The sequence below is a fragment of the Perca flavescens genome, chromosome 13, assembly GCF_004354835.1.
Source record: "Perca flavescens isolate YP-PL-M2 chromosome 13, PFLA_1.0, whole genome shotgun sequence".
Classification (NCBI taxonomy): Eukaryota; Metazoa; Chordata; class Actinopteri; order Perciformes; family Percidae; genus Perca; species Perca flavescens.
In genome coordinates, this window is record NC_041343.1 from 13,543,431 (window position 1) to 13,570,348 (window position 26,918).

At 42.2% G+C, this 26,918-nt stretch overlaps 2 protein-coding genes across 2 annotated transcripts in view; both read left to right on the top strand.

Annotated features, from left to right (window-relative positions):
• nyap1 (neuronal tyrosine phosphorylated phosphoinositide-3-kinase adaptor 1) overlaps nucleotides 1–21,235 on the top strand; it is a 31,272-nt gene extending 10,037 nt beyond the window's left edge. Inside the window, exons 2-7 of the mRNA XM_028594502.1 lie at nucleotides 9,028–9,275; nucleotides 16,108–16,475; nucleotides 16,557–18,350; nucleotides 18,461–18,703; nucleotides 19,406–19,512; nucleotides 20,103–21,235. Of these exons, the coding sequence (XP_028450303.1) occupies nucleotides 9,088–9,275; nucleotides 16,108–16,475; nucleotides 16,557–18,350; nucleotides 18,461–18,703; nucleotides 19,406–19,512; nucleotides 20,103–20,534 (3,132 nt within the window). The 5' untranslated portion in view covers nucleotides 9,028–9,087 and the 3' untranslated portion in view covers nucleotides 20,535–21,235. The remainder of the gene's footprint in view (nucleotides 1–9,027; nucleotides 9,276–16,107; nucleotides 16,476–16,556; nucleotides 18,351–18,460; nucleotides 18,704–19,405; nucleotides 19,513–20,102) is intronic.
• Nucleotides 21,236–23,671: 2,436 nt separating this feature from the next.
• The window catches only part of atp1b2b (ATPase Na+/K+ transporting subunit beta 2b), a 9,476-nt gene continuing 6,229 nt past the window's right edge, over nucleotides 23,672–26,918 (top strand). Inside the window, exon 1 of the mRNA XM_028596222.1 lies at nucleotides 23,672–24,141. Coding sequence (XP_028452023.1) covers nucleotides 24,051–24,141 — 91 coding nt within the window. The 5' untranslated portion in view covers nucleotides 23,672–24,050. The remainder of the gene's footprint in view (nucleotides 24,142–26,918) is intronic.

The following is a 26,918-nucleotide window of genomic DNA, read 5'->3' on the forward strand; positions in this document are numbered from 1 at the left end:
AAATGGAACACTTTTTTTCATAATAGTAAATATATGGATATACCATGTACACACTGTTGTTCTAAATCTAAAGCTCTTTTGTCTTTCATAGGCTTATATCTACATTTACAATGTTCTAGAGAGTAATCTGCTGAAAGTGGTTGAAAAGTGCACCTGTAAAAAACAATGTAATGTTACAGTAAAACAGAAAATATTGATCACGTTAGTAAGAGTAGCACAGTGTTGTTTACAGTAGCATGAAACAAGAACACAAAAGTATAAACATATGTAAACCAAAGGTATCATTTTTAGAATAAAGTGTGTGTGTGTGTGTGTGTGTGTGTGTGTGTGTGTGTGTTGAGTGTTTGTGCCTGCTTGTGTGTCGGGGCGGGGGGGGGACAGAATTGTATGCACTTTGTGCAAAACAAAGTCTGATTTGTAATGCTGAAATAGTCATTAGATAGTTGCATGCAGTATGGACGCCACTATAAAGCTACTCAAGATGGGCTTCTCTCCCTGATCTCATCAGAGATGGCTCTCCTTCTTACTCTTCTTCCCTCGTCCTCGTCCTCGTTGTTATCCCCTCTCTCTTCCTTCTACTCCTCTTACTCTCTGTCTATTGTTGGCATCCATTTTTCAAAACTGGTAATCAGACCTTGGACCTTTGTATAGGCCTATACTAAAGCAATGATTGGTGTGTGTGTGCCCTGGTAAATAAGTATAGCATTTTGATTGGCTTTGTTTAGAAATGGATAGCAAGTCACTTCCTGTTAGATTTTTGTGTCTTAGGTAGAGAATTGTGTGTAATGTTTTGAAAAAAGTGTTTTATGCAATTGAAAGATGAGCGAAAGGCTGAGAAATAGCTTATGGTTTTGGAGATTTGCTGGGTAGTTTTGCACTTTGAGTGAGAGGTTTCAAAAATCGTGTGACATGAAAAGATTTTGTGTGTAAGCAGTTGGAAAAAACTGTAAACGTGCACCATTACTTATCTGACATACAGTGTGAATTTCTATATGATCAGTATTTGTTTAATAAATATCCAAGAAAAAAAAGAGACAGTGGGGCAGGCAATATTGCTGGGTAATCCACATCTAAAATAAGTCAGATCTTGGTTAGAGAGGGATGCTGGCTCAGTGAAGCATGTGCAGCTGCAGAGTGGAGCTCTTCCCCTCATGCACGAGGGTGAGAGTGGAGTTTACTCTAAGCTTACTCTTTTCCCTGCAGCGCTATACATCACAGTCTGGGTTGCACATCCAAATATAAAGAGCAAACTAGAGTTTACTCACTGTCCTGAATAATGTCTTTGTCCGTCACACCACGTGTAATGGAGACTGTCCTCCTTCCCCGAAAAACGCCTGCATAAGTCCTTTGTTTAAGTTTCAATTACGAGCCATATTTACGTTTACAGTGACAGTGCCCTTAGTGGCCGTAGTAATTCTGATGGGAGCCAAGCAGGAGGTAAGTTGACGAAGTATAAGAGCCCATTATACATCCATGATAAGAGCACGTAAATCATAGATGAATTATATTAGACGCAAATCCACGCTCAAATTGAAGTTATGTGTGTGGCAGGTGGTCGATGGGTCAAAAAATCACAGGACTTTCACGCAGGAGACCCAGCTTTGGGTCCCGTTTGTTTGTTTTTTTTAGCTTTATGGAACAAACAGAACTATGTCACGTTCTGCGTCACGTGCGTAGCCTGAAGTGAAGTAAGTAGCGAATGTCCATGATTTTAACCCAAACCATGATTTCTTTCCTACACTTTAAGTAGATATTGTGTATAAACGTAACCCAGCTGCGACTGTTTCACAACGTCAACGGCGTGTTTTAAACTGCAAGCATTACTTTTAGATTTAAGGGCGGTAAATGCTCCTGTGGGTCTGATTTCCTGGCACCGCTAGGGGCGCTAATATATGAAACACTCCTATGGGTCATTTTAGAGCGTAGGAATAAACAACCTATATCGTCGTATTGTTTGGAGGACTTGTTATTGCACACAGTGCTCATGCTGAACACATTCTAAGGATTGCTTTCTTGATTGATTTCATTGTTCAATTTTCGTTTCTTCTCTCTGTCTCTTTCCTGCTTTTTTTTTCTGTGATGTGAAAGTTTTGAACCCTTTACAGCAGGGATCGCCAACATGGTGCCCGCGGGCCTGTTCTAAAAATGAAAAATGTAATATTGATATCCGTTTCCCACCTTGTTAAGTCATTGTTGATACTTATTGTGAGAAATCATTAACATGATCAGTGTCTTCACAAAGATGAGAATCATTAATCATTAATAATCATCATATATAACTAAAGGCAAACTGGGCACATTTGTTATTTCAGAAGAGTGTATCAAACTGGTAGCCCTTCGTATGACTCGGTACCCATGAAGTAGCTCTCAGTTTAAAAAAGGTTGGTGACCTCTGCTTTACAGTATATGTGCGACAGAAAAAGTAAACATGAAATTAATGAAAACGTGTCCAGTGTTGTATAAGGGCATTTGGAACTGTAAGCTGCTAAGTGTTCATGTATGCTAAGTGCAGTGGGTCACCTTGGTTACTGCAGATTCTAGCAGAAGATGATGAAGGCAAGGGCAAACTGAGGTGGGAAATGGGGATCGGGGGTCATACACTGGCTGTCTCTTTTTGACCGGCGAGCTAATGATGAGTATTGCGTTATTTATTATTTCTATAGCATGTTATACTCTGTAACTGCAGCTCTACACATTTTTAACTATTAATGATGCACACATTATACAGATGTTTACTTATGCAATCACACGCCGACAATAATAGATTCATTTGATGGCAGGAAAGGTGCATAGTTGAGACAAACACTAAGCATCTCTGCAAGTTTGTCGTGGCTCAAAGCTGTGTCCTGGTGGTAGCACAGGACAAGGGGGAACAGTGAAAGCTTTTTTTTGTAGGGTATTTTTGGTTGCAGTCCATGAAAAATTTAGTGGTTACTCAGGTTGTACAACGCTAAGGAGGAGAATCCAAAGAGTGCAAAGTGTTGTGCATGTATATTTAAGTAAGTGTATTTGAGTTTTTGACCCCAAAAAGAATGATGCAACATGATTTATTCCACGTGACCATTCTTATAAAATACAAAAAATATTACTTACTTATTTTTATGTGCAAAACGCCAGAAAGAGGTCAAGAGAAAAACTGTGCAAAATTCGTCTATGCCTCTTATGTGCCTTCCATCCCTGGCCTTGAGTGATGCATCAGCCTCTACATCTTCCTCCTCCTCCTCCTCCTGTCCATTCTCATCAGCCACAGGCGTTTTTACTGCACAATGCAATATTGTAGAGCATTCATCACACAAGAGCAGCACATGAAGAAAGAAAGAGAAGTTGAGGCAATGCTCTATAGCAGCAAAGGATGACTTCTGGTTTAGTGATGCACAATGAGGGAATTATTTGAATAATCTCAATTGTTTTCTTACCACAGACACATTTTAAAATACATAATAATTAGGCTCAATGTGCAAAAAAAAATGTATAATCTGCGCTGAGATTTTTTCACAAAATGCATTTGTGCCTGCTGAGTAGGTCAGAATATCTAGTATATGAACACTTTTTGTGAGATTGGAGGAGCGACCCAGAGCAGGCTATAGTTAGGACAACAAGACACAAGAGGGAGCGTTGTACTACCATAGTAACAGACAGAAGACTGGTCACACTACCAGACGCATCTTTCTGGTTGCTTGGATTTTCAAGCGGGTTTTACCATAGGTCACTGTTTTATTGTTAGGGGAGCTGGACTGATTTAGTTTTTGTCCTAACTAATGTGTAAAAGCCAACAGAGCATGTTGCTTGAAAGGTTTTCTGGCCTGCAGGTCGACCTCGCAGAGTCCAAGCTTTCCAATGTCTCTAAGTCTGCCTGTGCCATACCGCTGTCAGAAGATTGCAACATCCTGATCCAGTTTACCTTCTTTTTTGGCAGGAATTACATGTTCCAAAGGTATGTGTTGTTAAATTGAGGTAAATGATCATCTTTCATACGGCCAAACTCAGCACTTTAGATGGACAGGCAGTCCTTTAGACCCCAAAACGGACATAAACATCAAACCCAGTATTTGGAGAAATAAAAGTGATGATTCAAACAATGAAATGGGGTGATTTGGTTATGTCACGCCTAATTCTCAAATTTTGAAAGGAGCAACTATTGCGTCCTTAGAGAGCTGTAGGCCGATACCTGGATCATGACATCTTGCTAGCAAATAGGTGAACTTTACACCATCACTCTATTGGTGAGGATGTTATGAAAGGTTGAGTGTGTCAGTGTTCCCTTGATGTGTTAAGGGATATCCTGTCCACATCAGAACACCTTCTGCTAATTGTTAATGCTTAATGGTGTGATACCGCATAAATCCTCTGACTGACCAAATGTTTAGGACAGTATCTCACATTGCAAGTTGAGCTTCTGTGAACCGAAAGTGTGAGACATCTGGCCGTTAATATTTTGCCAGCATAACTTTATCAGCACAAAGTTAACTTTTGGAATACGAACTAGTCTTTGACACTTTCTCAGAAGGGAAAAGTTAGAAATTTTGTAAAATATGCTTATTCTCTTTGTTGCAGAGAGTCAGATGAGAAGATTGATATCACTTATATGTTTGTGCGGTAAATACCCTGTTAGCTTAGGACAAAGACTGGAAACAGACTTGCTCTGCGTGTCCAAACTTTTTGACTGGTACTTGTTTGTAAACATTAATTTTCCGTTTCACTCTATTACTATGCAGCTTTTAAACTTATTCATTATGCCTTAGTTATTAATGACAATCAATGGACAGATATCATTGGCACGACCATGCTGCAACCCAAAATCACAGTCACCACCCAAGATGTGCTTTAAAGAGTTTGAAACCGATACGTTGTGCATTGTTTGAATGTGAAAAAGTAGATACCAACCAGATGTTCAGGAAATGAATCCTCTGCAGACCTTAGTTCCTGGCACTGGTCAATATTTATCTTCTGAAAGCAGGTTTTGCTTTGCCAACCGTGGTGATAAAATGACACATCTTGTCACGTCATACAAGCCTCTTCGCTAGATGACTGTTTGATAAAGGAAAATAAAGATTATAAACAAGTGGCTGGGAACGTTTTACTTACCGAATTATGTACTCCTTAGCCGTCTCATGCTTTTGTTCAGACCATCGAGCACGTGGAAGTTGGTGTTTGACAAGATCAACACGTGAGCATTTGTTCGTAGATCAGTGATCACAACCAGGTGGGATTTCATTGAGCTCCTGTTTTTAGTATTCCAGTCTTAATATTTTATTCTCCAAGCTCACATTATTCTAATCTATCTCGCTTCAAGGCTCTCTTTCCTACTGCGACAGGTGATAAAATGTTACTATGCTGCGAACATCTATACCTGATTTTCATGCTTAATAACCGACTTCTTAAAGACTTGCAGCTGATGTGACAGGAGGGATTCAACTGACAAATAAAATATTTCAAATCAACCTTGAAAGCATTTATAATAAAATGTCATGTTATTCCTTTAAATTTATTAGACAGATTTCCTATTTTGGATGGACTACTTATGTCGAAGTAGCAGCCTTTGCAAGGTCTAGAGTGTGCAGTGTAGCTCAGTACATCATGAATTCAGCAGCAAGGTTGTATGGTTGCTATTGGAGAAGGATGCTATCTTCATTTAAGATACCTGAGATAAATTGTTAGTGGGGCATCGGGTACAAATGTAGCAGCAGTGAAGTTTAACCCGGGGATCATCACGTATGACGAGGCTGACGTCCTCCTTTGTTGCATATTCAGTGGTTAAGGAAGAGATGCATGGCTGACAGTGTTGCTAGGAGACCACACACAGCGACTAGTGTGAGGCTTGATTTCACCTCCCTCCCCCATTCTTGTAGTCTGCCTGCCTTTCACTGTTTTTCTATCCTCTCTTCCTCGCCTCCATTTGCTTATTCCCTCCACTCTCATGTTCCCTTCCTCGATATTCCCTTCCATCAGCCTGTCTCCAGTTTTACATTTTCCGCCTAATCATACTGTATTTATCATCAGCCCGGTTGATCCCTTAGTGACTCTCTATTTATTGGCTTCCCCCATTTTTCACTGCGCCCCCTCCCATCTCTCTCTCCCGCTGCCTCGATCTCTCCTCCTCTCTTGCTGCTCATTCTTCTCCTGAACGTTTCGCTCCTGCATCCTCTCTGCCTCTCTCCTCCTCCTCTCTCCCTGTTTGTTTCTCCGGCTGAACTGCAGCAATGTGTCTGTCTGAAGTGCGATGACTGGGGTGTACCATGTGGCCGTGGGGTTAAGTTATGATACTGTACAACGGTGGGCAAAAATGTCTGTAGTATTAGGGAGAAACAGAATAAACTCAAGCATATACTGGCTACAGTTTTTTTTTTTTTACATAGAGATCCCACATCATTGATAAAATGAGACTTAAACATCGGTGGATGTACAAAATACTACCGATTTCTCCCCTACTTACTGTCACTAAATTACAACGTTTCTTTGTGCTAATTCAGCCTTGAAGGGATGCAAAAAAGCCAAACATCATAGGCCTGGGTGTGCAGGCGAAACAAGATGATGTCTAATGAACAAGATATTCTGTACTATCTGCTCTTTTAATCTAATTGCTTCTAGTCAAGAAGCTTTGCAAAGGCAAATATATCTTATGAATGCTTTTTCTGTAATCCAAAAAAAGAAGGCAGGTTGGTATTTGTAATCTTGTTTCAAATCACATGTTTTGTGGATGCCTGCAAAACACAAAGGGATAACATACCCCAGAGTAATTCGATGTGTATTTTAAATATGTTTTGTGGAAATATTGCCCCAATGGCCAGGCCATGTCTGTGATGTGTCCCTCCACTCTGCAGTGTTACTGTCTTATGAGGTGCAGCAACACTACAGGGCCACTTGCTGAGGTGGAGGCTGGAGGGCAGAGAGCTGCAGCACAAAGTGTTCCAGAAGTGTTAAAAAGTCAGTGGCAGTGAAAGACAAAAAGATTTTAAACAGAAGATACTTATAAAAGGAAAATCTTAAACTGCATAATATTTCACTTATAGCTTCTTTTTTTTAACACCCAAAGACTCCAAATGTTTTGCATTTCCAAATTTTTTTATTGACAATCAAAATGTTGTGTCATCAGTAGCCCACACTCAAATCAGCGGCTTAACATTTGCAATTACGGATTCACACGGTGTGTGTACGTGTGTGTTTAGCATGTATGGGGGATTAGAGTGTGTATGTGATCGGTTTGCTTATGTGCATGAATGAGTAGTCTGCAGTGTTGCATGCAGATCCAGCTAAATGAATCGTGGCTCCATCTGCCTTCTGGTTCTAATGAGAAGAAATCAAGTGACTCCTGAACCTACAGATGCTTCTGAAACAACTTGCTAAATGTTCTGAATTTACTTGGGATTTAAAGTGACTTGATCACAGCCAACCTATATGAGTGCACTGCATGGTTTATGTATAAACGAGGTTTGCAGCCTAGTTTGATGAGACGAACCTACCTGCAGATGTAAGATGAAGCTCTCCTGGTTCTTGTAGCTCGGCTAATAACACACCAACCCACAGCATGCAATGCGGCAATCGCAGGGCTGCCCGCTCAGCCGCCAGATCCTCAAAACCCATATCAAAGCTCCAGTTATCAGTAGCCCAACCTACAGTTGCAGCTCCCTAACCTAATTAACATTGAGTCAGCAAGCATGGCAGAAGCAGCGGTCATGGTTTAGTTAAGGGCTGTGGGATACAAGAATAGCAGTAGCCACGCTGACACACCGGATGACACGCTGGGCTGTGACAGAAGAATCCCACATAGCTACACAGCTCAACATGCTGCCTGGACCAGGTGAGGGTCTGATGCTCCCACTGTGCATTGTGAGGGATGGTTTAGATATTTTAGTAAGGGCGTTGTGCAGTTTATTTTTTTTATTTAAGCATTATTTTTTGGGCTTTTTCGCCTTTTATTTATTTGACAGGACAGCTAGGTGAGAAAGGAGGAAGACATGCAGGAAATCATCACAGGTCGGAATGGAACCCTGGACCTCTGCGTCGAGGCATAAACCTCCAAGGATATGTGCGCATGCTCTACCCACTGAGCCAACCTGGCCACGTGCAGTTGTGGTTTAAGTGGTCTTATATATGTCCAGAATAAGAAGAGCTATTACACAGCTGGAAAGTGTAAATGTCATGTATATTTTCTGCCCTTTACATGCTGCTTGCATCTTTGGTCAAGGTATATAAAAGCAAAATTATCATTGAACTTGATTCACATGCAATACCTGGCAATATGAGCCATTCAAACTATTAACCAACACCGAACCTTAATGCATCTCAGTGACTGATTCAGTTTTGTGTACCAACACTGCTGCAACTCAAAGCAAACTGATGCCAGAAGCACCAATAATAATGCTATACTGTCCCCCACTAAAAAAACTCTGTTGCTATTTATGATGGAAAAACACTGGAAACATGCATCAGCTGACAGCTGTGCTTTTCTTAGCCAATTGCGTTGCACACTCACATTCTCCAATGTGAAAACACTGTTGGGCCCTCCGATATCTGCCCCACAACAAGCCTGACTTCTCATGGGGTGAGCGTGAGTAGGAAGCTGTTCATGCGCTACATATGACAAACCACATTACTGTCTGGCTAGCAGACAGGCTTAGCTAGGCCAGGGCCTGCAGCCAGAGACGCTCTGCAGCTGAGTTACCATGCTTACTCAAATATTCATAACTGGATAATGAAAGTATAGTTTTCATGTGATACACTTGAGGTTGGGGTAAACAAAACTGCATCCTTCATCATCACGCATCACTGTGTCTCTGCTTTGAAGGCTGCCAGTTGGAGTAATGGGCAGGGTTGTTCGTAATGACACAGTGAGCATGATAAGCTATGACTCCCCCAAAGTTCTGGCTGTAATTTGGGTTTGATTATTTGTTTCATTGTGCGTCGCCACATCTCAAAGTAATCACTGTCAATCTTGTCAGCTTGCAAGTAGGCCAGGGGAGCTGTTAAACATGTTTTTTTTTTAATGATTAATGAGCTTAAACATTGCCCTTGTTTCTTTTTGTTTAGGTGAGTTGGAGGAGGCTGCCTGCGACATACGTCCCCTTCTCCAGAGACTTCTTCTATACCATGAGCTCTGGCTCTGCCCAGGATGTGGCAGTCGAGCATTTCCTGCGTGACATAGAGAGGCGAAGCAAGCGGCTACACTGCGCTGTGAGAGGCTGCGAGGAGGAGCGACCCCGCAGCGACATGAACCTGCTGTATCGTAAGAGCCGTTTGGACTGGAGGCAGAGGGACCAAGAGGGAAGTAAAAAGAGGTGAGAGGATGAGCTCACAGCAGCTTTGCATATATGGGATTACATTAGGGTTCCGTTCAGTGGGAATATAAACCTCTTAGCCGGCGTGAATGAGTTTAATTTCAAAATCTTAATTCCATGCAAAGTTCATGAAGTCACATGGGTTTGCCTGAAAAGTCTTGGACAAATTTGCATAGTAGAACTTCATAATGAACCTAATATGTTGTGTGGATCAGATAAACCACTATAATATCAGCTAAATGACAGGGGGCAAAAGGGGGCCAAAACCGACGAAAAAGAAAATTAGAGTTGTTGCCTAATTTGTCTCAATACATATGTAATTATTTTGTATTTACATACAGTACTTTCATCAAAGGTTCTAACCTTTATGCTTAAGAGAGACCATTTGCCTTCATTCACAGCAATGTGTTCATTCATTCCTTTTTATCTTGCCAAAAAGTACATTTCATGCACTACCACAATGATATGTAAAGTTTTCTTACAAAGGAGTGAATTGAAACCCTTTCCTGTTTTGAGTTTATATGAAATAGTGAAGTGCAGTCTTGAAGCTCAGCCTGCCAGCTGTGGTGGAAAGTAAGTACATTTACTCTAGATGTACTTGTACTGTACTTAAGTATTTCCAGTTTATGCCTATTTTTACTTCTACTCCTCTAAATTTTAGAGCACAATATTTTTCTTTTTACTCCACTACATTTATCTGGCAGCTATACCGCTAAAATACAACACTAAAGGACTAAACCCGTGGTTCCCTGTGATCTCCCTGTGTTTCCTTGTCATCTTTCAGATGCCTATGAGTTGTAAGCAGTTTCACCAAATAAAGATTTACCCTCTAATCTTTTCAGATAGTTTGAGGCCCAAAGAAGTCAAATTATCCAATTTGTCACAAAAAGCTTAAAGGTTAAATAGCAGTGTTTAAAAAAAAAAAAAAAAAAGCTACAACAGTACAATGCTACTTACGCATGTATTCATTCTAACAACCTAATAATGTCATATATGATAATATAACATTCTTTGGGCAGAAAGAGTACTTTTACTTTTTATACTTTAAGTACATTTTGCTGATATACTTTTGTAGGTTTACTTAAGTAGGATTTTAAAAACACTCACTTGTAATGGAAATTGTTGTATTGGGACTTAGAATCTGAATACTTTTCCCTCCTGCCAGCCCTGTTTCAGTAGGATTGAGGAGGTGTGTGTGTGTGTGTGTGTGTGTGTGTGTGTGTGTGTGTGTGTGTGTGTGTGTGTGTGTGTGTGTGTGTGTGTGTGTGTGTGTGTGTGTGTGTGTGTGTGTGTGTGTGTGTGTGTGTGTGTGTGTGTGTGTGTGTGTGTGTGTGTGTGTGTGTGTGTGTGTGTGTGTGTGTGTTTTTCAGGGCTCTTATTTCTCCACCATTACAACACAGTTAACTGCTGATGCATCTGGTCCAGCTTTTCTCTTTGGATGTCTTCCAGCAGAAGTGAAAAGTAATCATAATAAATCACAACACAGACTAAGTGCTGGTCTTGTCAATAATAATAATTATAGTAATGATAATCATAATAATGTATTTCAGGTCAAATTAAATCAAATTTATTCAAACTGCATTTTACACAGACATGCTGAAAGACACTCAATCATCAAAACAGACAAATGTAATTATATTAGAAGTAATTCAAGCACTCTACAAAAGTGGACAAAACAGGTGTCAACAAGATCACACTCTGAACCTCAGTTTGGTCGTGAGAGGAAGTGTGTGTTTCCCGTGAGTGAGTGAGTGTTCTCGTGTATCTGCGCATGTGTTTTGGGGACAGAGGAGAGATATGTAGGCTACTGTTCAAATGCGAGTCACCTAATAATTCACAAAATTCGCAGAGGAAAGGGAGAAAGTCAATGACAACAACTCAGGTTTGTTTAGAAGCCTCGGCCAGTGCTTTCTGACTCACAGCAGTAATTGGAGGCCCTGGTGTTGGCAGCAGAGATCAACATCATGGCAGCATCAAGCCAGTGGAGGTGTAGAGCAGCAAGTGGGACAGCGGGACATGATGAGCGATGAAAGCAGAGCTGAGCTTTGCCAGAGCAGCAGAGGTGAGAAGCAGGACATAACCAGTGATGATTACGAACAGTGCAGGGTCAAGGGATGAAACCACACAGGGAGGAAAGGATGGAGACCAAATGGACTAGAGGCAGAAGGGGTGGAGGAGGGACAAAGGAAAAAGTATGAAGGGCACTGGTAGACAGTTTGAGAGCTCAAGGCCCTCGGGAGAGAAATCACATTTATAAAGCAGAGACAGCTGTGGAGATACTGAATGGTAAAGAAGTGAGTTTCAATATGACTTTTAAAAATAGAGACTGTTTCTTATGGTGCTAATACAGGCAGACGGACTATTCCCAGTAGTGACAACTGGTGGAAGAAAACCTCTTTTATTAATTCTTGCACAGAATTATGAGACCAGTGTGAATGGACTGGCATGGCACGTCCAGTGTGTATGCAGATATATGAAGGACTAAAAAAGCCCTGCAAGTCCCTTTAACGCAATTCTGTAATTGATATTCAGTTAGACAAAGAGGGGTGAATGAAAGATGAATTAAAAGATTTTTAAATTATCTATCTAAATTTAAATTTCAAAGGGATTCATAATATAAATCAAATACTGGATAAAGTGATACATTGATGGGGACAACAACAATGGCATTTCTGAAAATGTGTGTGTGTGTGTGTGTGTATATATATATATATATATATATATATATATATATATATATATATATATATATATATATATATATATATATATATATATATATATATATATATTATAATTCCAATTGTATCAACTAATTGTCCTGATACTCTGAATTCTGAATCAACTATATAGTGAGATAAAGAGGGATCAAGTCCAACATTCACATTCCTGTTACGTCCCTTTTATAGAGACATCAAACACACAGAAGAGATTTGTTATCCAAACCGTAACATCTTAACCACATGGTTCAAAGCGCTTTCAGGCCTTTTAAAACATGTTCTGAATGATTTGAGCTCATTCAGTTTGTTATTAATACAATTTGTTGCAGCTGTCATGGCAGCTGAATGTGAATGTATTCTTTAATGTGTCCTTGCGGCCTCAGAAACGGAGAAAAACAATCTTTGTCATATAAATAGAAAACTTGAAAGTCAGTGTCTAACATGACTTGCGTTTCAGGCAGACAAAAACAAGGATTTTCTTGTTGCGGAAGCTCCAAGAAGTTATTATCTGTGTGGTTATTCATTTGTGGACATGCAGTGATAATACAGATAAATGGAAATCTTATTTTAGTTTGGTCGCCTCAGGGGCACCTATTGTGGCGCCTGTGTGTGTCACAGGCAGGCAAACAATACTACAGTAATACTGTTAGAAGAATCAATAGACATATCTTGTGCTTTATTGCCATGAGTCAAACCACCAGGCAGTTTCACTTTTTATGTAATTTTCTTCTGGTGACAGAAGAAAATTCCAAATCAGCTTAAAACCACGCTAGAGACAACCCATAACTTAAGGCAATCAATTAAAGTGTTGTGTATTGTGTCAAATATGTCAGTAAGGTCCAACAGAATGAGGACAGCTACACACTCAATGTCAGCTGCTCAACCTTAACCCATCATAAACTTCAACAAGACACAATGTACCTGCTCTGATTTGCCCTCAAACCACATTGGATGTTCTCTAAGATAACTTTTTTTTTTTTTTATTCTTTTACAGATAATCTCATTCAGCTGTTTAAACATAACCCACTCTTAAACTTTGCCCCAAAAAGGTAAATTAGAAATAGGACGGTAGCTGCTAGGGGCAGAATGATCTAAACTGGATTTCTTCAGCAGAAGCTTTATCACCACAGTCTTAAAAGCTTTTGGGAATATCTCGCACTCTGAGGAAGAGGAGGTAATCAGGAGTCCGTCCAAAGATAAATCTAACAAAGGTGTTGTTCAAAAGGCGACAGAAGAGCAGCGGCCAACCTCAAACTGTTTGATTGGCATTGCTGTTTTTTTTCTTGGGTGAGCTGTAACATTTGTTAGAAATGATTTGGAGATACTTTAAATATATGCAGACAGAAAAAAATTCCCAATTTGGACTTTGTATAAAGCAAGACAGGAACAGTGACTTCCTAGCCTGACAAGCCAGACCCACATCAAGATGTTGGGTCTGGGAACTCACCATTGGCTGGGATCAATCCGAGGGGCGGGATAAACGGTTGTCTTTCAAATTCCCTCTGCACGCAATAGGATCGCACTACAACCAACAAGAGCAATGAAGAAGGTAGCGGAGCTAGTTGACGGATTAAACTTTTGCCGTATCCGGTCGGCAAAACTCCGAACACCTCTTCCTTTTTTAAGAATGACTTCAGTGCTGTTCTTTGTTCTTTTCTCATAGAAAAGCTAAACTCCAAGTCTTCCAGAGTCGCGGCCAAAGCCGATTCGAAAGACCGCTGTTCGCCGGCAGCAGCAGCTATCGTCTTTGTTTTCAAGTAGCAGGGAATTTACAAGGAAACGGTCATAACTCTGCCGTCATTATGTTAAGCCCGCCCACCAACTCTATACACGATGTGATTGGCCCGGCTAGAGTTTGGCTTTTCCAGCTCACAAGCCACCGGAGAGTTGATAGACCCCTGGCTGCAAATTACATTTGCTGCCGATAGGGTGTGTCTAGATTTCTAGGCTAGTGACTTCCTGTATTGTCATCATTAAGAGGTTGCCAGGCAACCAGCAGCAGCTACAGCAAGTTACTGCTCCCTGATCCCTTACTAGTCCTGTAATACCCCCCTCTCCCCAATGAGCCTTTTACAGGTGCTTGTAGTGGCAGGCCAACAGTTTCCCCTTATTTTAAGTCTTAATGCTAAGCTAAGCTAACTCTAGTTTCATATTAAGCTGATAGACACAAGAGCAGTGTCAATCTTCTCATCTCTTATCTAACTGTCGACAAGAGAGCAAACAAATGTATTTCAAGTGGCAGTCACTATCGATTAGGCACACAAAGAAAAAAGAAGCAAATTGAGAGGTGGTTTCTGAACAGCGGAGTCTTTAAACTCAGTTTGAAGAGAGTTTCTTCTGCTCGAAGAAGTACGAAAGAAAAAAACAGGAATAGCTGCTTAGCCTCTGCTCTGGGCTAATTTTGGCCCTGTGGTATCTATGTTGATTGTGAGGAGTCACAAGTACATCTCCACAGGCATTTAAGGGCACAAACATACTTTTACTGAAGCAAAGGCACTTTGTTGCTACATCATACACATACAAACCTATTCAGGCACACACACACACACACACACACACACACACACACACACACACACACACACACACACACACACACACACACACACACACACACACAGACACAGCCTCACACGGTGATTTGATGAGTGAGAAAATAGGAGCCTCTGTGTTCTGTCATGAACGGCCTCCGTTTTGCTTCTGCAGCTTGCAATGTTGACTGCAAATTGTAAGCTCCAATTGTCTTCTCCTGTGTTTCACTGCCTCACATCGCAACTGATCTAAAAGAGAGAGCTGCGTGACCCGTAGTCATGTGTCGCCATTATGTACAATAATGAATCACTTCCACACAGAATAATCTGGCATTTGAGCTGTTTAATTACACACTCAGAAACACAATTTCTTGCAGCCTCAAACGTGTAGACACAGATGTGGATATCCAGATGTGCTCCCTGTGGCTGAGATAGGATCAACACAAACCTGGAATAAGAATCAGCCTGATGAAGCTGCAATTTCTACCTGCATTGCTGCAGTCTAATATCTTTATACTTCTTGTGATGGTATTTCCACCACCGATGTGAATGCTTTTTTCCACTCTCCTCTGACATTTTGTGTAAGTGCAGTAAATTCCCACTAGCCTTGTTAATGAAAAGTCTGTTTCACAGGGGGAAGTATTTCAACCTTGTTCGATTCAAAGTTAGCTTAAAGGCCATGGAATTATCTTGTGTTGGTGTGGGGTGAAGCAGCATAACACCCCTAGAGACACCACACCATTGCAGCACCTATCTCTAAAGCAGAGAAGCAAGCAGAGGGTTATCAGAAGCCATTTTGTAACCCTTTGGCAAACTTAGCAGGGAATCAAAGCTCACAGTTTTATGTCGACAGCTTGATGCACTGACACTGATGCTGAACTGTGCTTGTAAACTGCAAGCACATATTTATATGTACTTGCATTTTTATATAGACATGATGATAATAAGCATCTGCGTGTTAATGGAATAAATGGTATATAATACATTTGACACATAAGTAACACATTTCACAGTTCCCAAAAGAAGGAATGCAATACCACCTATTCAGTAAAACGCTGCAATATTACATCTGATTTTTCAGTTGTCAGTTTTATTTGTTGTTGCGGGAGCTCGTATCATTGATTTCAAAGACAAACTATCAAATACATGAAAATCACAACTGTTCCCATGGAAACAGATTAATTGCTTTTGGCGATCATGGGAGCAGACTACAGATGTGGTCTGAGGATATAAAGCTATGAAGAATAAGGGAATTCCAGCAGTGCAGTGTACACTACAAGTACTTTGTTTTTGACAGGGGAATTGATTTCCTAATTGAATGTGTTTGAGGATGAAACAGATGTGGAGGAATTCAGATGGAAAGATATGTGAATGCGAAAGATAGAGGAGCCTCCAGGGCTTTCCCTTTAGCAGTGAAAGCCCTGCAGGCATTTCTTAAATGCAAAGGCGATGTTTGAAGACCAAAGAGAGAGTGAGGTCAATATAAAGGCTAGTACATGAATGTTTTTGCACATAACTATGATTTCTTCTTTAATATTTTTCTTCTATCCACACCTTCCCAACCCCATTTCCAAACTGCAGCTCCAACCAAAATGACCCCTCAGCCACTGTTGGCAAAGTCAGAGACTTGGCTTCTTTCCGCCGGCACTTCCGGATGGGTTTCATGACCATGCCGGCCTCCCAGGACCTGTCGCCTCACTCTTGTGCCTCGGCTATGGCGCCGCGCTCGCAGTCCTGTCATGCTGTAGGTGCCGGGGATACAAGTCTGGAGAACGGAGATTACTCTGACACCCAATCCCAACATGGTGGCCGTTGCCCCCCAGCCAAACCCAAACGTCACCCCAGCACTCGCCTCAGCTCCTCATCCAGTGACAGCAGAGGACTTATTGACACGCCACCACCTCTTGCGTCCTCCCACTCACAGGCCAAACACTCAGAGAAGAAAAATGGTAAGAAATGTGTTCTCAGGTACATGTTCTACAGAGAAAATAATCTTTTTTTTCTTGACATGCATTTTTTTCCTCCTACAGCCATGAAGAAGTCAGACTCTGGAGAGATTGGAGGAAAGAAGGTGCCTCCTTTAAAGCCCAAGAGAAGTCCTAGCACGCAGCTTTCCTTTGACCCTCTTCCTCCACGTGTGCCTCCTTCTGCCACATCCTTGCCTTTCCAGGCAGCAGACTCTCAGATTCAGACAGGAGACAGGGAGGATGAGCCGGTCTATATAGAGATGGTGGGCCAAGTGTTCACCAGAGACAGCCAGACGGCCACCCCCCACCCTGTCACCCCTGTGGCCACCACGCCTGACTCTGACTCAGAACAGAGTGAGGCCATCTATGAGGAGATGAAATACCCGCTGCAAGAGGACAGAGACTCCCAGAGACACCTCCCTTCCAAACATGAGAAACTGAAAACCTCTAAACACTTCCATGTCACCCCTTCCTCCTCCAGCAGCTCCTCCTCTCTGCCACGCCCCTCCTCTTCCTCTCCTTCCTACTCCAAACCAAAAGCTACTGTGTCAATCTCCCATTCGTCTCCTCTGCCTTCCTCTGCATCCTCTACCCCTGTCCCCCAGGTCCTCTCTACCAGTCCACACACTCCACGAGCGCCTACTCCCTACCTGCTGCAAGGAATTAAATCTGAGGCAGAGTCCAACACAAAGATCCCAGCCCCGTTTCCCAATCTTCTACAACACCGACCCCCACTGCTTGCCTTCCCTCAGCCAGCAGCAGCCTCCAGCGGGGTTGGGGTGCAAAACAAGTCTACTTCTGCTAAAATGGGAACTCAGACATCCAGCGTGACTACTCAAGCCAGCACCTCCTCCTCGACTACTTCGAATGTTCCCTCGTCACTGTCGGGCTCCAAGGAGTCATCAGGAGGAAGTGCATCCCAGCAGGACAAACACAGCAGAGAGGCTCAGTTAGGGCCTGCCCCCGGACTGAGAGCCAGAAGCCACTCCACACCACTGCCTCCCTCCTCCAAATCCACCTCCCCTTTCTCCCATCACCACCACCACCCTCACCATCGTCCCTCGCACTACCATCACTATCGCAAGCCAGAGAGAGGAGACTCTCCCGCTCCAATCAAGGGCAGTTCTCAGAACCAGGCCACAGTCCAGACCCAAACCTCAAGTACAGGCAAGGAAGGCAAGTCTGTTAGTTTCCTGTTGAAGTCGGATAAAGGAGAGAGGGATAAGGATCGGGACAGGGACAGGGACAGGGACAGAGACAAGGATAGGGATAGGGACAGAGACAAAGATAGGGACAGGGATAGAGATAGAGAAAGGGATAGGGGTAGAGAAAGGGATAGGGAAAGAGACAAGGACAAAGACAGGGACAGAGAGAGGGATAAAGACAGGGACAGAGAAAGAGACAGGGATAGGGATGGAGGGCCATACTCCTTACAGATGGATCACGCTCCCTCCACATCTCAAAGCAGCACCAGCTCAACCCCTACGCCATTATCTTCATCCCAGCGTCCTCATTCTCGTCCCCATCTTCGCTCTCACACTCCTCACAGCCTGCCAGCATACAAGCCTCCCTCCTCGGACAGCCCCCTGCTGTGGACCTACCCCTCCGGTGGCTTCCGGAGACCGCCGGCTTACGATAGCCTGAGAGGAAGCGCTCAGACACCGTCTCTGCAACAGCCCTCAAGTCTTACTGGTGTAGGTGAGGGGGCATTCAAAAGCAACGGAGGGTCTTCGTCCCTCCAATCAAAAGTTGGGTTCATGCCCTGGGACAGCAGTGCCAGTTTAGCTGCAGATGAGGGATCTTACTGGCCTATGCAGAGGAAATTGTCCTTCAGCCATGGGAGCAGAGAGACAGAGAGTAAGTCAGAGGTCATCTTGAATACAGATCCTGTAGCGAAATCAGGCTTTTGAATGAATTTTATGTTCTACTCTTTGAAATATTCATTCTGTTTCTGTTCCCTGTCTCAGAGGACGAAGGCCGTGCGTGGAATGGCAGTGCTGATGCCCTATTAAGGATGGATAAGGAGGACCTCTGCATGGGGTCTCGAGGAGGCCACTCAGGCATCCCAGTCCACTTCAGTGGTGCCACCAGCAGGGCGCTTGGTCACAGTGAGTCCTTGGCTGGTGTGGATAGCAGCCCAGGTTTCAGAGCCCTGCCCAGAGTTGGTCTGCCTCTTCCCTGCCAGACTTTCCCTGCCTGTCGCAATGGAGGTAAGTAAACACTTAGTGTTCATAATCTTTTAGTCATAGCCTCCAACCACAACATCCTATTTAGAAAGGAACTAGCAGCAAATTTACATGGGGATTCTTCTGCTGGCTCTGTTGTGGTGTAGCCCTTTAAACTTGAAAGAATCAGAGACTACCTTCTCTCGTCTCCAATGACTGTCACAAAAAAAAACTAACAGCCCTGCCTTCATTAAATCCCTTTTGTTCTGAAGTTAGCCTTGAAGCTTTGTGTCTCCTTGTCAGACTCTTTGCATCTGCACTCAATGCCTTTCCCTAGAAACGAGAGATGCTGCTTACCTTGAGAGTCAGTGCAATACTTACATTGAAGCAGAGCCAATAAAATAAGTGTTCCATAAACAGGCCCACACAGAAATATTTCTGTAGAAAATGTAATCCGTCATATTGTGCTTAATTGTTGAATAGTGAAAATTATAGATTAGGATCTCTACAAAATGTAACTCAAATCTCTTTGTAAATCTGTTGCTCCAGCATCCATTGTTCATCAGTAGTATCATTAGTATATAATTGTCAAGTAGCTCAAAATATAATGAGCATGCAATGTACAAAAGCCCCGTCTCAACTCACATGAGTGTAGATAGACATTCACAGCTCTGTGTGTTAAAACACAAAGTTATTTTCCAGTGTTGTCATTAGCAGGCACACAGTTTAATGTTTGTTTCTTTACAGAAGTGGGGCGGCTGGGCCGCTCCTCCTCTGCTGCTGGAGTGAGACAGGTGGGTGGAGGAGACGTCCAAAGACAGAGCAGCCTACCAGCACGAGAAGCCCTGAATCAGGTTAATATACAACACCCAGCTGTATAACTTTAGACTCTATTAACTTCATTCATGGTAGATTTGGGAATCAACATTAATATTGGTCTCATTATTACTTCACTTTTTGCTAGAGACAGTGCTCCTGCAGATCTATTTTTAGCTGGTAGATATGCCCACTGGGCAGAATAAGGCTCTGGCTGGCCTTAAAAAAAATAAGAGCTGCAAAATATATGACTGGGCTGATATGTAATCAGAAAATGAGAGCGAATAGTGGATGAGAGAACATGCTGTACTATGTCTGGAGTGATGAGCTGCAGTCTTCCAGCAGCACATTTTGCCCAGATTCTGGCTGCATAGCAAGTGCTGACGCAGTGAGTGTGCTGCAGAGACTGTCTTCATGCGGCTGGTTGACCCTCCCTCAACCTGTAATAGATGAAGCAGCGCTGCATCCTTGTGGCTGTCCACGGGAACTGCGGTTTCATTCAACATGTGCTGCTAGGATTGGCTGTTACTGCAGACAGCACTGCAGTGATCATGCAGGCTATTTTGAAATTAAAATACTATAATATCATAAAATGCTACATAAATTCACTTTTTCCCAATGTGTTCAGCTGCATGGTCTGGCCCAGCCTCAAGTGCCCTGCAGTCCCAGCAGTCACAGTGTGTCTCGGCAGCAGCAGCAACTTCAGCTCCACCAGCAGCAGCTGCAGTTAAAGCAGCAGCTCCAGCAGCTCCAGCAACAGCACCACCTGCAGTTGCAGTTCCAGCAGCTCGCCCAGCTGGCGCAGGGACAGCCTCCTGTCAGCGGGGGCACCACCCTATCCGCAACGCAGAGCCAGAGAGACGGCAAGCTGCTGGAAGTCATTGAGCGTAAACGCTGCCTGTGCAAAGAGATCAAGGCCCACAGGCGCCCTGACAAAAGCTTGTGCAAGCAGGACAGCATGCCCATCCTCCCTAGCTGGAGACGGACACCTGAGCCTCGTAAGACTGGCACGCCACCCTGCCAGAGGCCACAGGCCGTCGTGTGGGACACGGCTATCTGAGTTGGAAAGGCTGGCCGGCCAGTGAGTACAGCACTGAAGAGAGACTAAACACACAGATGAATTGAAGATGTTTGGACAATTAATAAAGAGAGGAGAGAAAAATGGGTTTAGTAACTTCACAGAGGAATGAGAGAATGTTGCTCTTATTGTGTGATAAACTGATCTGAGAACAGTAATGAAGGTTATTGTAGACTTTGGACTCATTTGGGGGAAAAAACAAAAAAAGGCTGATAACAGAGGTGAAGAAAGGAAGTATTACAATCAGACTAAACTAATCTCTGACCCGGGTGATTTATACTTGCTCTGTACTATGTCCTTCTTGATGTGTTCTAATTGCCAATGATTTTTGCCACAAAACGCCAGTATTATTGCCACAAATAGAAGACACCAACTTAATAATAGGTGGGATGTTTTCTTAGATTGGTGTTGCCAAATTTTCTCCTGACTACTTGAGACATAGGCTAAAGGAATCATATATTTTCTCCCACACACAGTTGTCCAACTTGCATAGAAATTACTCTGTGGATGAGAAAAGGCGAGATTCATTGATAAGTTATTGAAGTGTTTGTTGAAATCGTGAATGCATATGAGATGTCTTGGTAACAATAGATTGTCATTGTGGATGCAAATAATCATCACTGAGGAGTCAAAGCTACCTACTGTATCTGTTTGCATATTTGTAATGTAAATCTATTTACTTTCTCAACGTTTCTGCAATTTTATAGCAATATGCTCCCGACGCTGGAGCAACATAATTAAAAACTTGTGTCAACTAGCCTAACATACATATCTAAGACTTGAATAAGTCATATTTACTGTGTCATTCTCTGCATGTCACGATAGACATACAGTATTGTAAAAGAAAATGTAGAGATGATCATGTCAGACTTTTACATACAGCAGATCTTCACTATGATAACATGTGGTCGTATAAAAAGATAAATATATATTGCTTGGGGTATCATTAGAAAGGGTGGTGCAACAGATGGCACATACTGTGCAGTCCAGCCAAATATGACACAGATCAATGGTACAACAAACTTCGTCATTCATGCTTCTCCACAGTTGCACATTAGTGATTGTTCCACCACAAAAAAAAACAGGCACTGACACCCATCAACACAGACTGTACAATATGGTGCAACTGATAAGACTGTGAGTATTGATCACCTCAAACAGAATGCTGGAACAATCTGCACAAAACATGGTATACACTTAGGAGAAATTAAACCCTAATGTACTGTAAATAGATATGTACAACTGTATTGAAAATGTAGCAATTATTTCCATTTTCATACTTGTAATCAATACATATTATGTAGCATATACTGTATAAACATAACTTTGTTCACTTGTTTTTTCTAAAAGAATGAAGTACTTTATCTGCTGCAGCCAGTCCATGCGTTACTTTTAGTTCTACTAATAAACAGTAAGCCCTCTAAAGAGGGGCGCAGTCCAACAGTTGTTTATTTAAATGTATGCAAGACTCCCTTTAAGCTGTTATTGTTTTATTTATACCCTTTTTTCTACATTCATTTTTATTTGTGTACAGATTTCAACAGCTCGTTGTCTTGACATTTTGAATACTTTGCTGCTACCTTGAACTACTGGTGTTGTTCATTCAACTACATAGTGTTGCCATGAGAAACAATATTAATATAGTTATTGTTACATATTTGCTTTATATCTGAAAGCCACATGAAATGAAGTTTGTACTTTGAAGAGTGAGCCTTTCTGTATTAGTATTAAGGCAATTGAATGTCTCTTGGTTGTTGTCTTTTTATGATAGTTAGCACCAAGCTGTACAGTACAGTACACTTACCCAGTGAAAAGAAGACCTATCTAAATGTTTGAGAGTCACTGCTTGGCCTTTTGTTTTAGTTCCCACCTGCTCGTGTTTGAGGGTCCAGGGTTTTCAAGCTTACGAAGTCCACTTTGCAAACAAGCACAGGTCAGGTTGAAGGAAATGGGCAAGTGCAATGCATGCAGAGATTCCTTACACCGAAAATGTCCCAGTGATATTAAATATTGTGCCCAATTTAATTCCAGATACAAAGTAAATCACCTTACTAGTCCTTTTCACAGGCTGATATGGAACCCTAGGTACCATTTCCAAAATAGTTTACAGAAGCTGTTGGTTTTGTGTGTCTTCTAAAACAGTGGCCATTATACGAGTGCCATACTATATTGATATGGTAAGATACGGTGTCCCTTGGATATCACTGTAGTGCTATATTTGCATTGATATTGTCATTAAAATAAATTTTATATAATGAACTTTACACAACAAACAGGATTTTTGCATGTGTTTATGCCTCGTGTTGTTTTCCAGTGAAGATGGTGGGGAAGTGGACATTATGTTCCCACTGCACTTTTGCAGCAGGTGTTGCAGCAGCCTCGGTGTCCATGTGAGGGCGCTACCTTAATTACTCCACTGCTGCTGGTGTGGCTCCATCAGGGTGCTCCATGCATAATACCCATGGATAAGACAACAGTCACCGCTTCAATATAGACCACACAAACAATTGTATACAGAGTAATCCATCAGACCTTTACCAAACTTCATAGTTTGAATTTTAAATAGTTACTTCAATAGGATTAGTTATTATTCTGGCATTATTCAATTAGCAACCAATGCTAAGAAGGCACATATCATATGCAGACAATTTGTCTCACAATAAAGAACAATCGCATTAAAATCCGACATGTGGAATTTTATATTATATATATGTCTCTACATTATTATCTGAAGAGTCTCGTTTTTGTGACCACACATTAATTAATAACGTCCCTGTATGGTTATCATAGCCCCCCCCATTTGAATAATATGCTAATTTCACGATAAATAATTAAACAACAATGGGTCTACAATTCCCAAAATATCAATGAAAAATATCCCTTAGAACCACATACACTTTGGAGCCCTTCAGAAATATCACAGATATTAGCCTATGTTGGCTTTCTTTGGGGACGCGACGATAGGTGCCTCAGAGCCAATAAAAGCATGCTTTCAGCCAACACACGATATGCTCTACGGGTTGTCTTTCATGCGTTGGGCCTGTGAGGACGAAGGATGCGGTGCAGATGATTGGCCAGGCGGTCAGAGGAGGCGGGAGTAGCTCTGCTGGGGGGGATGGAGAGGGAAAGGGTGCTTGTAGAGAGAGGCGGAGGGAGTGCTTTACCGCAGTATCACTAGATTTCTGCACCACTCATCAAAACTCTGCGGCATGCAGACAAGAGCTGGGGGGGAGGGCAGATACTAGGTCTTTGCTGGAGTGTAGGACCGCTACCTCTTACTATTACTATCCGTCTCTCTGTTATCAGATTGACTCCAGTAGTGTTTCTACTTTCATTACCATTCATTTGTCCGTCTGAGCGCTTAAGTAGACCTTTAGTTATCTGTCTTCTTGCCATACAGTAGCTCTCTTTCTGCTGTCTGGCTAATTGTTTCAGCCCGGCGCTAATTGCATTAGTGCGCGTTTGTTAGAGCTTTGGGGTCCAAACTTTTATGACAAAATGGCAAAGGATGGAGAAAAAAGCGGGTGGAAGGAATATATATGGAACCCGAGGACGAGGGAGTTCCTGGGCAGGACGGCGAGCAGCTGGGGTAAGTACTGTCCAGCTACAGCAATGCAGCAAACACGGTCCCTCGGCTCTGTAACAGGTCTCTGTCATTGTCTCTTAAGCCAATCTTATCAAGATTAACGTGATGCTTCAAGACAGGACTCCTTCAGAAATGAAAATGTGTAACCATAATATCAATTTCACCCTGACAGAAGTTGTTTGATTATTTTCCCTCAGTGTTCAGGTAATGAGATGGCTGTCGCTGTCGCTGTCCACTACAATCTGCAGCTGAAGTCTGAATGCGGCACCGCTTCTGTGGGAGCCGGTGGAAGAAAAAAAAAATCCTCCTGCCTAGTTTCTTTCTTTATTTATTTATTTATTAATTTATGGCACTGCTTTCACTGCGCAGTGCGCTCAACATAAGGGTGGAGGCATATGGTCCTATTTCACATTTGAATTAGCCAGATTACTGCAGCACTGATGAAACAGGTTCCACTCTGTTGCAAAGTGCATATCATCAGCTCCTCTCTTTGGAAGCAATGAGAGAGCCTTAGCTAGCTTTAAGAATTCTGCTGCGGATACGACTTTTTCCGGGGAGATTGGTTGCTGAATTAAGTAGAAATAGCCTATGGGTTGTACAGCCTGCAGCTTTTATCTAATGAGCATTCAACAGGATGTCATTCATTTTCAGGTTTTTCCCCACAGAGATTTTGAAAGAAGATCCAATCCCAGCCTCTATGTAAAACAAGGGCTTTGCCACCTACTGTCCTCCTTTCTTCCATACAACCAGCCAGCAACTATTTCAAAGATTCATGAAATGATAGGGCGCATATGGCTCTGTTCTAATGACATTGGAGCGTTTTAATCTGGGTAAAGCCGAGGGCCAAATGCTATTTGTATCACCTCCAACCCGGCCCCTCCCAGTGAGTGTAAATCAGTGAGGGATTTAATCCTAATCTAATGACTTCAGTGGCTGATGGGGAAGGTATCAATTCGGTGGGTAGGATCTAGCAAAGTAAATCACTTTCAGGAATTCAGATTATTTTTGATCTTTACATTGGGGACATGATCTCAAAGGCACTGAAGTTTTGTGTTTGTGGTTGGAATCATGCTGAAAGTGATTTTACTTGCAGTGGTATCCTGTTGATAATATTTAATCGTTGGGCATTTTACTATGAGTGCAGAGTTGGAAATCATTGACCGTATAGCTTCTTTTGCAGGAATCCTCCCGCAGTGTACGACTTAATCCAGCTCAGTGTGTCGCAGGTGCTTTAGGGTCTTTAGGATGGCCTTTTTAAGCTGTGCTCTCTAAGGCTTGTTAATTATTCTATTTCTGTAGTCAGCCACTACATGTAGGTCTGCTTAACTTGGCATTTCACCTTTGCACTTCCTCATTCTCCTAATGATGCATACACTGTACGTACTGTACCTCTACTTACACTTGTTTGACCTATCCATCCATTTTCTATACTTATCTCAACATGCAGGGAGTAAAAGGCAAGAAAACACACTAGCCCAGTTGCCTGTCTCTTTAACAGGCAAATTTGTTGTTCTATGAATGTAAAGTAAAAAAAATATTTCATAATTTGTTCATCTTGTCCTTCGGCATACTTCTGAAGGGGCCCACTTTATGTTAAGTGAAAACAGATGTTCAACATGTGTGTAGGACATGTGAGGAGGAACACTAAATGTGTTCTGAGTACATCAGCTCATAAACAGAGCATGGCTTATTGTGAAAGATGTTTGACTTTGGACAGCCAATCACATTTGGGTTCTTTGAATTGGAAATACTATAAATAATTACTTTAACTCTACAGTGTTTGTTGCTTATTTCAATGTGTGTTGAGTGTTTTGTAGACAGTTTCCACCACGTAATTCACTCATAATTATGCAGTATAATGTAAGTGCAGAGCATCAGATCAAAGGCTTCTTTGAGGATGAAACACAGAACACTTGCTTGTGTGTTCTGCTTTGTGTATAGAGCTGTAATGATATGGAAATAGCCTTGATAAAATAGAACAGTCTGCAATTTTGATGATACATTGCCACCAGCTGACACCAGGCAAACATGGTCAAACAGCTATCTCTATTTAAAAATAGGACTAATTAAGTGTTCTGCACCTCCCACTTCCAAAAACAACAAAAGACTCTTACTGTAACACAGGGAAAGAGCCTTAAAGGGCCAATAGGAAACAAAACCATGATGCTGGTCTTAGTGTAAGATCGCAGACCATATACAAGATAACAAATGGTTTGACATTAAAAGAACATAGCTATTTATTCTTTCTCCAGAGCATTTCATTTTGAGTTTAGAGATCTGTTTGATCACTAATTCACAAAGCAATTGAGCAGCATGTCCTCCTAATTAATTTCTAAAAGAAAAGGGACACCTCCTGCCATTATTAGTGAAGAAAGAACAGGATGCTGAACCATCCCTCCCTGGCCTTTTATTCTTTGCTTTCAACTGCCGTCTGCAAACAAAGCCAGGGTGAAAGAGAGATGCTCTACTGTCCATCATCAGCGTGGACTGAAAGGGCAGACTGTGAACCTTACACCGTCTTTGCCAGTGGGAAAGCCACCCTGCCTGTACACTTGACGTATGCACATGTGCATATCCAGTCTCCCCTGGGTGGTGTCATATTTGCGGTTCGCACAACATCCCATCTGGATGATAGAGCAAAACACTTAAACACTTTGTTTTGTCACATCTTATCTCTGATGCCATCTCTCTCTTGCTGTAGTACCTCTGGCTTGGTCCAGGGCCTGGAGGACTGACTGTATATTTTGAATGACTCAGCTTGGGGCTTTTCCGTGCGACAG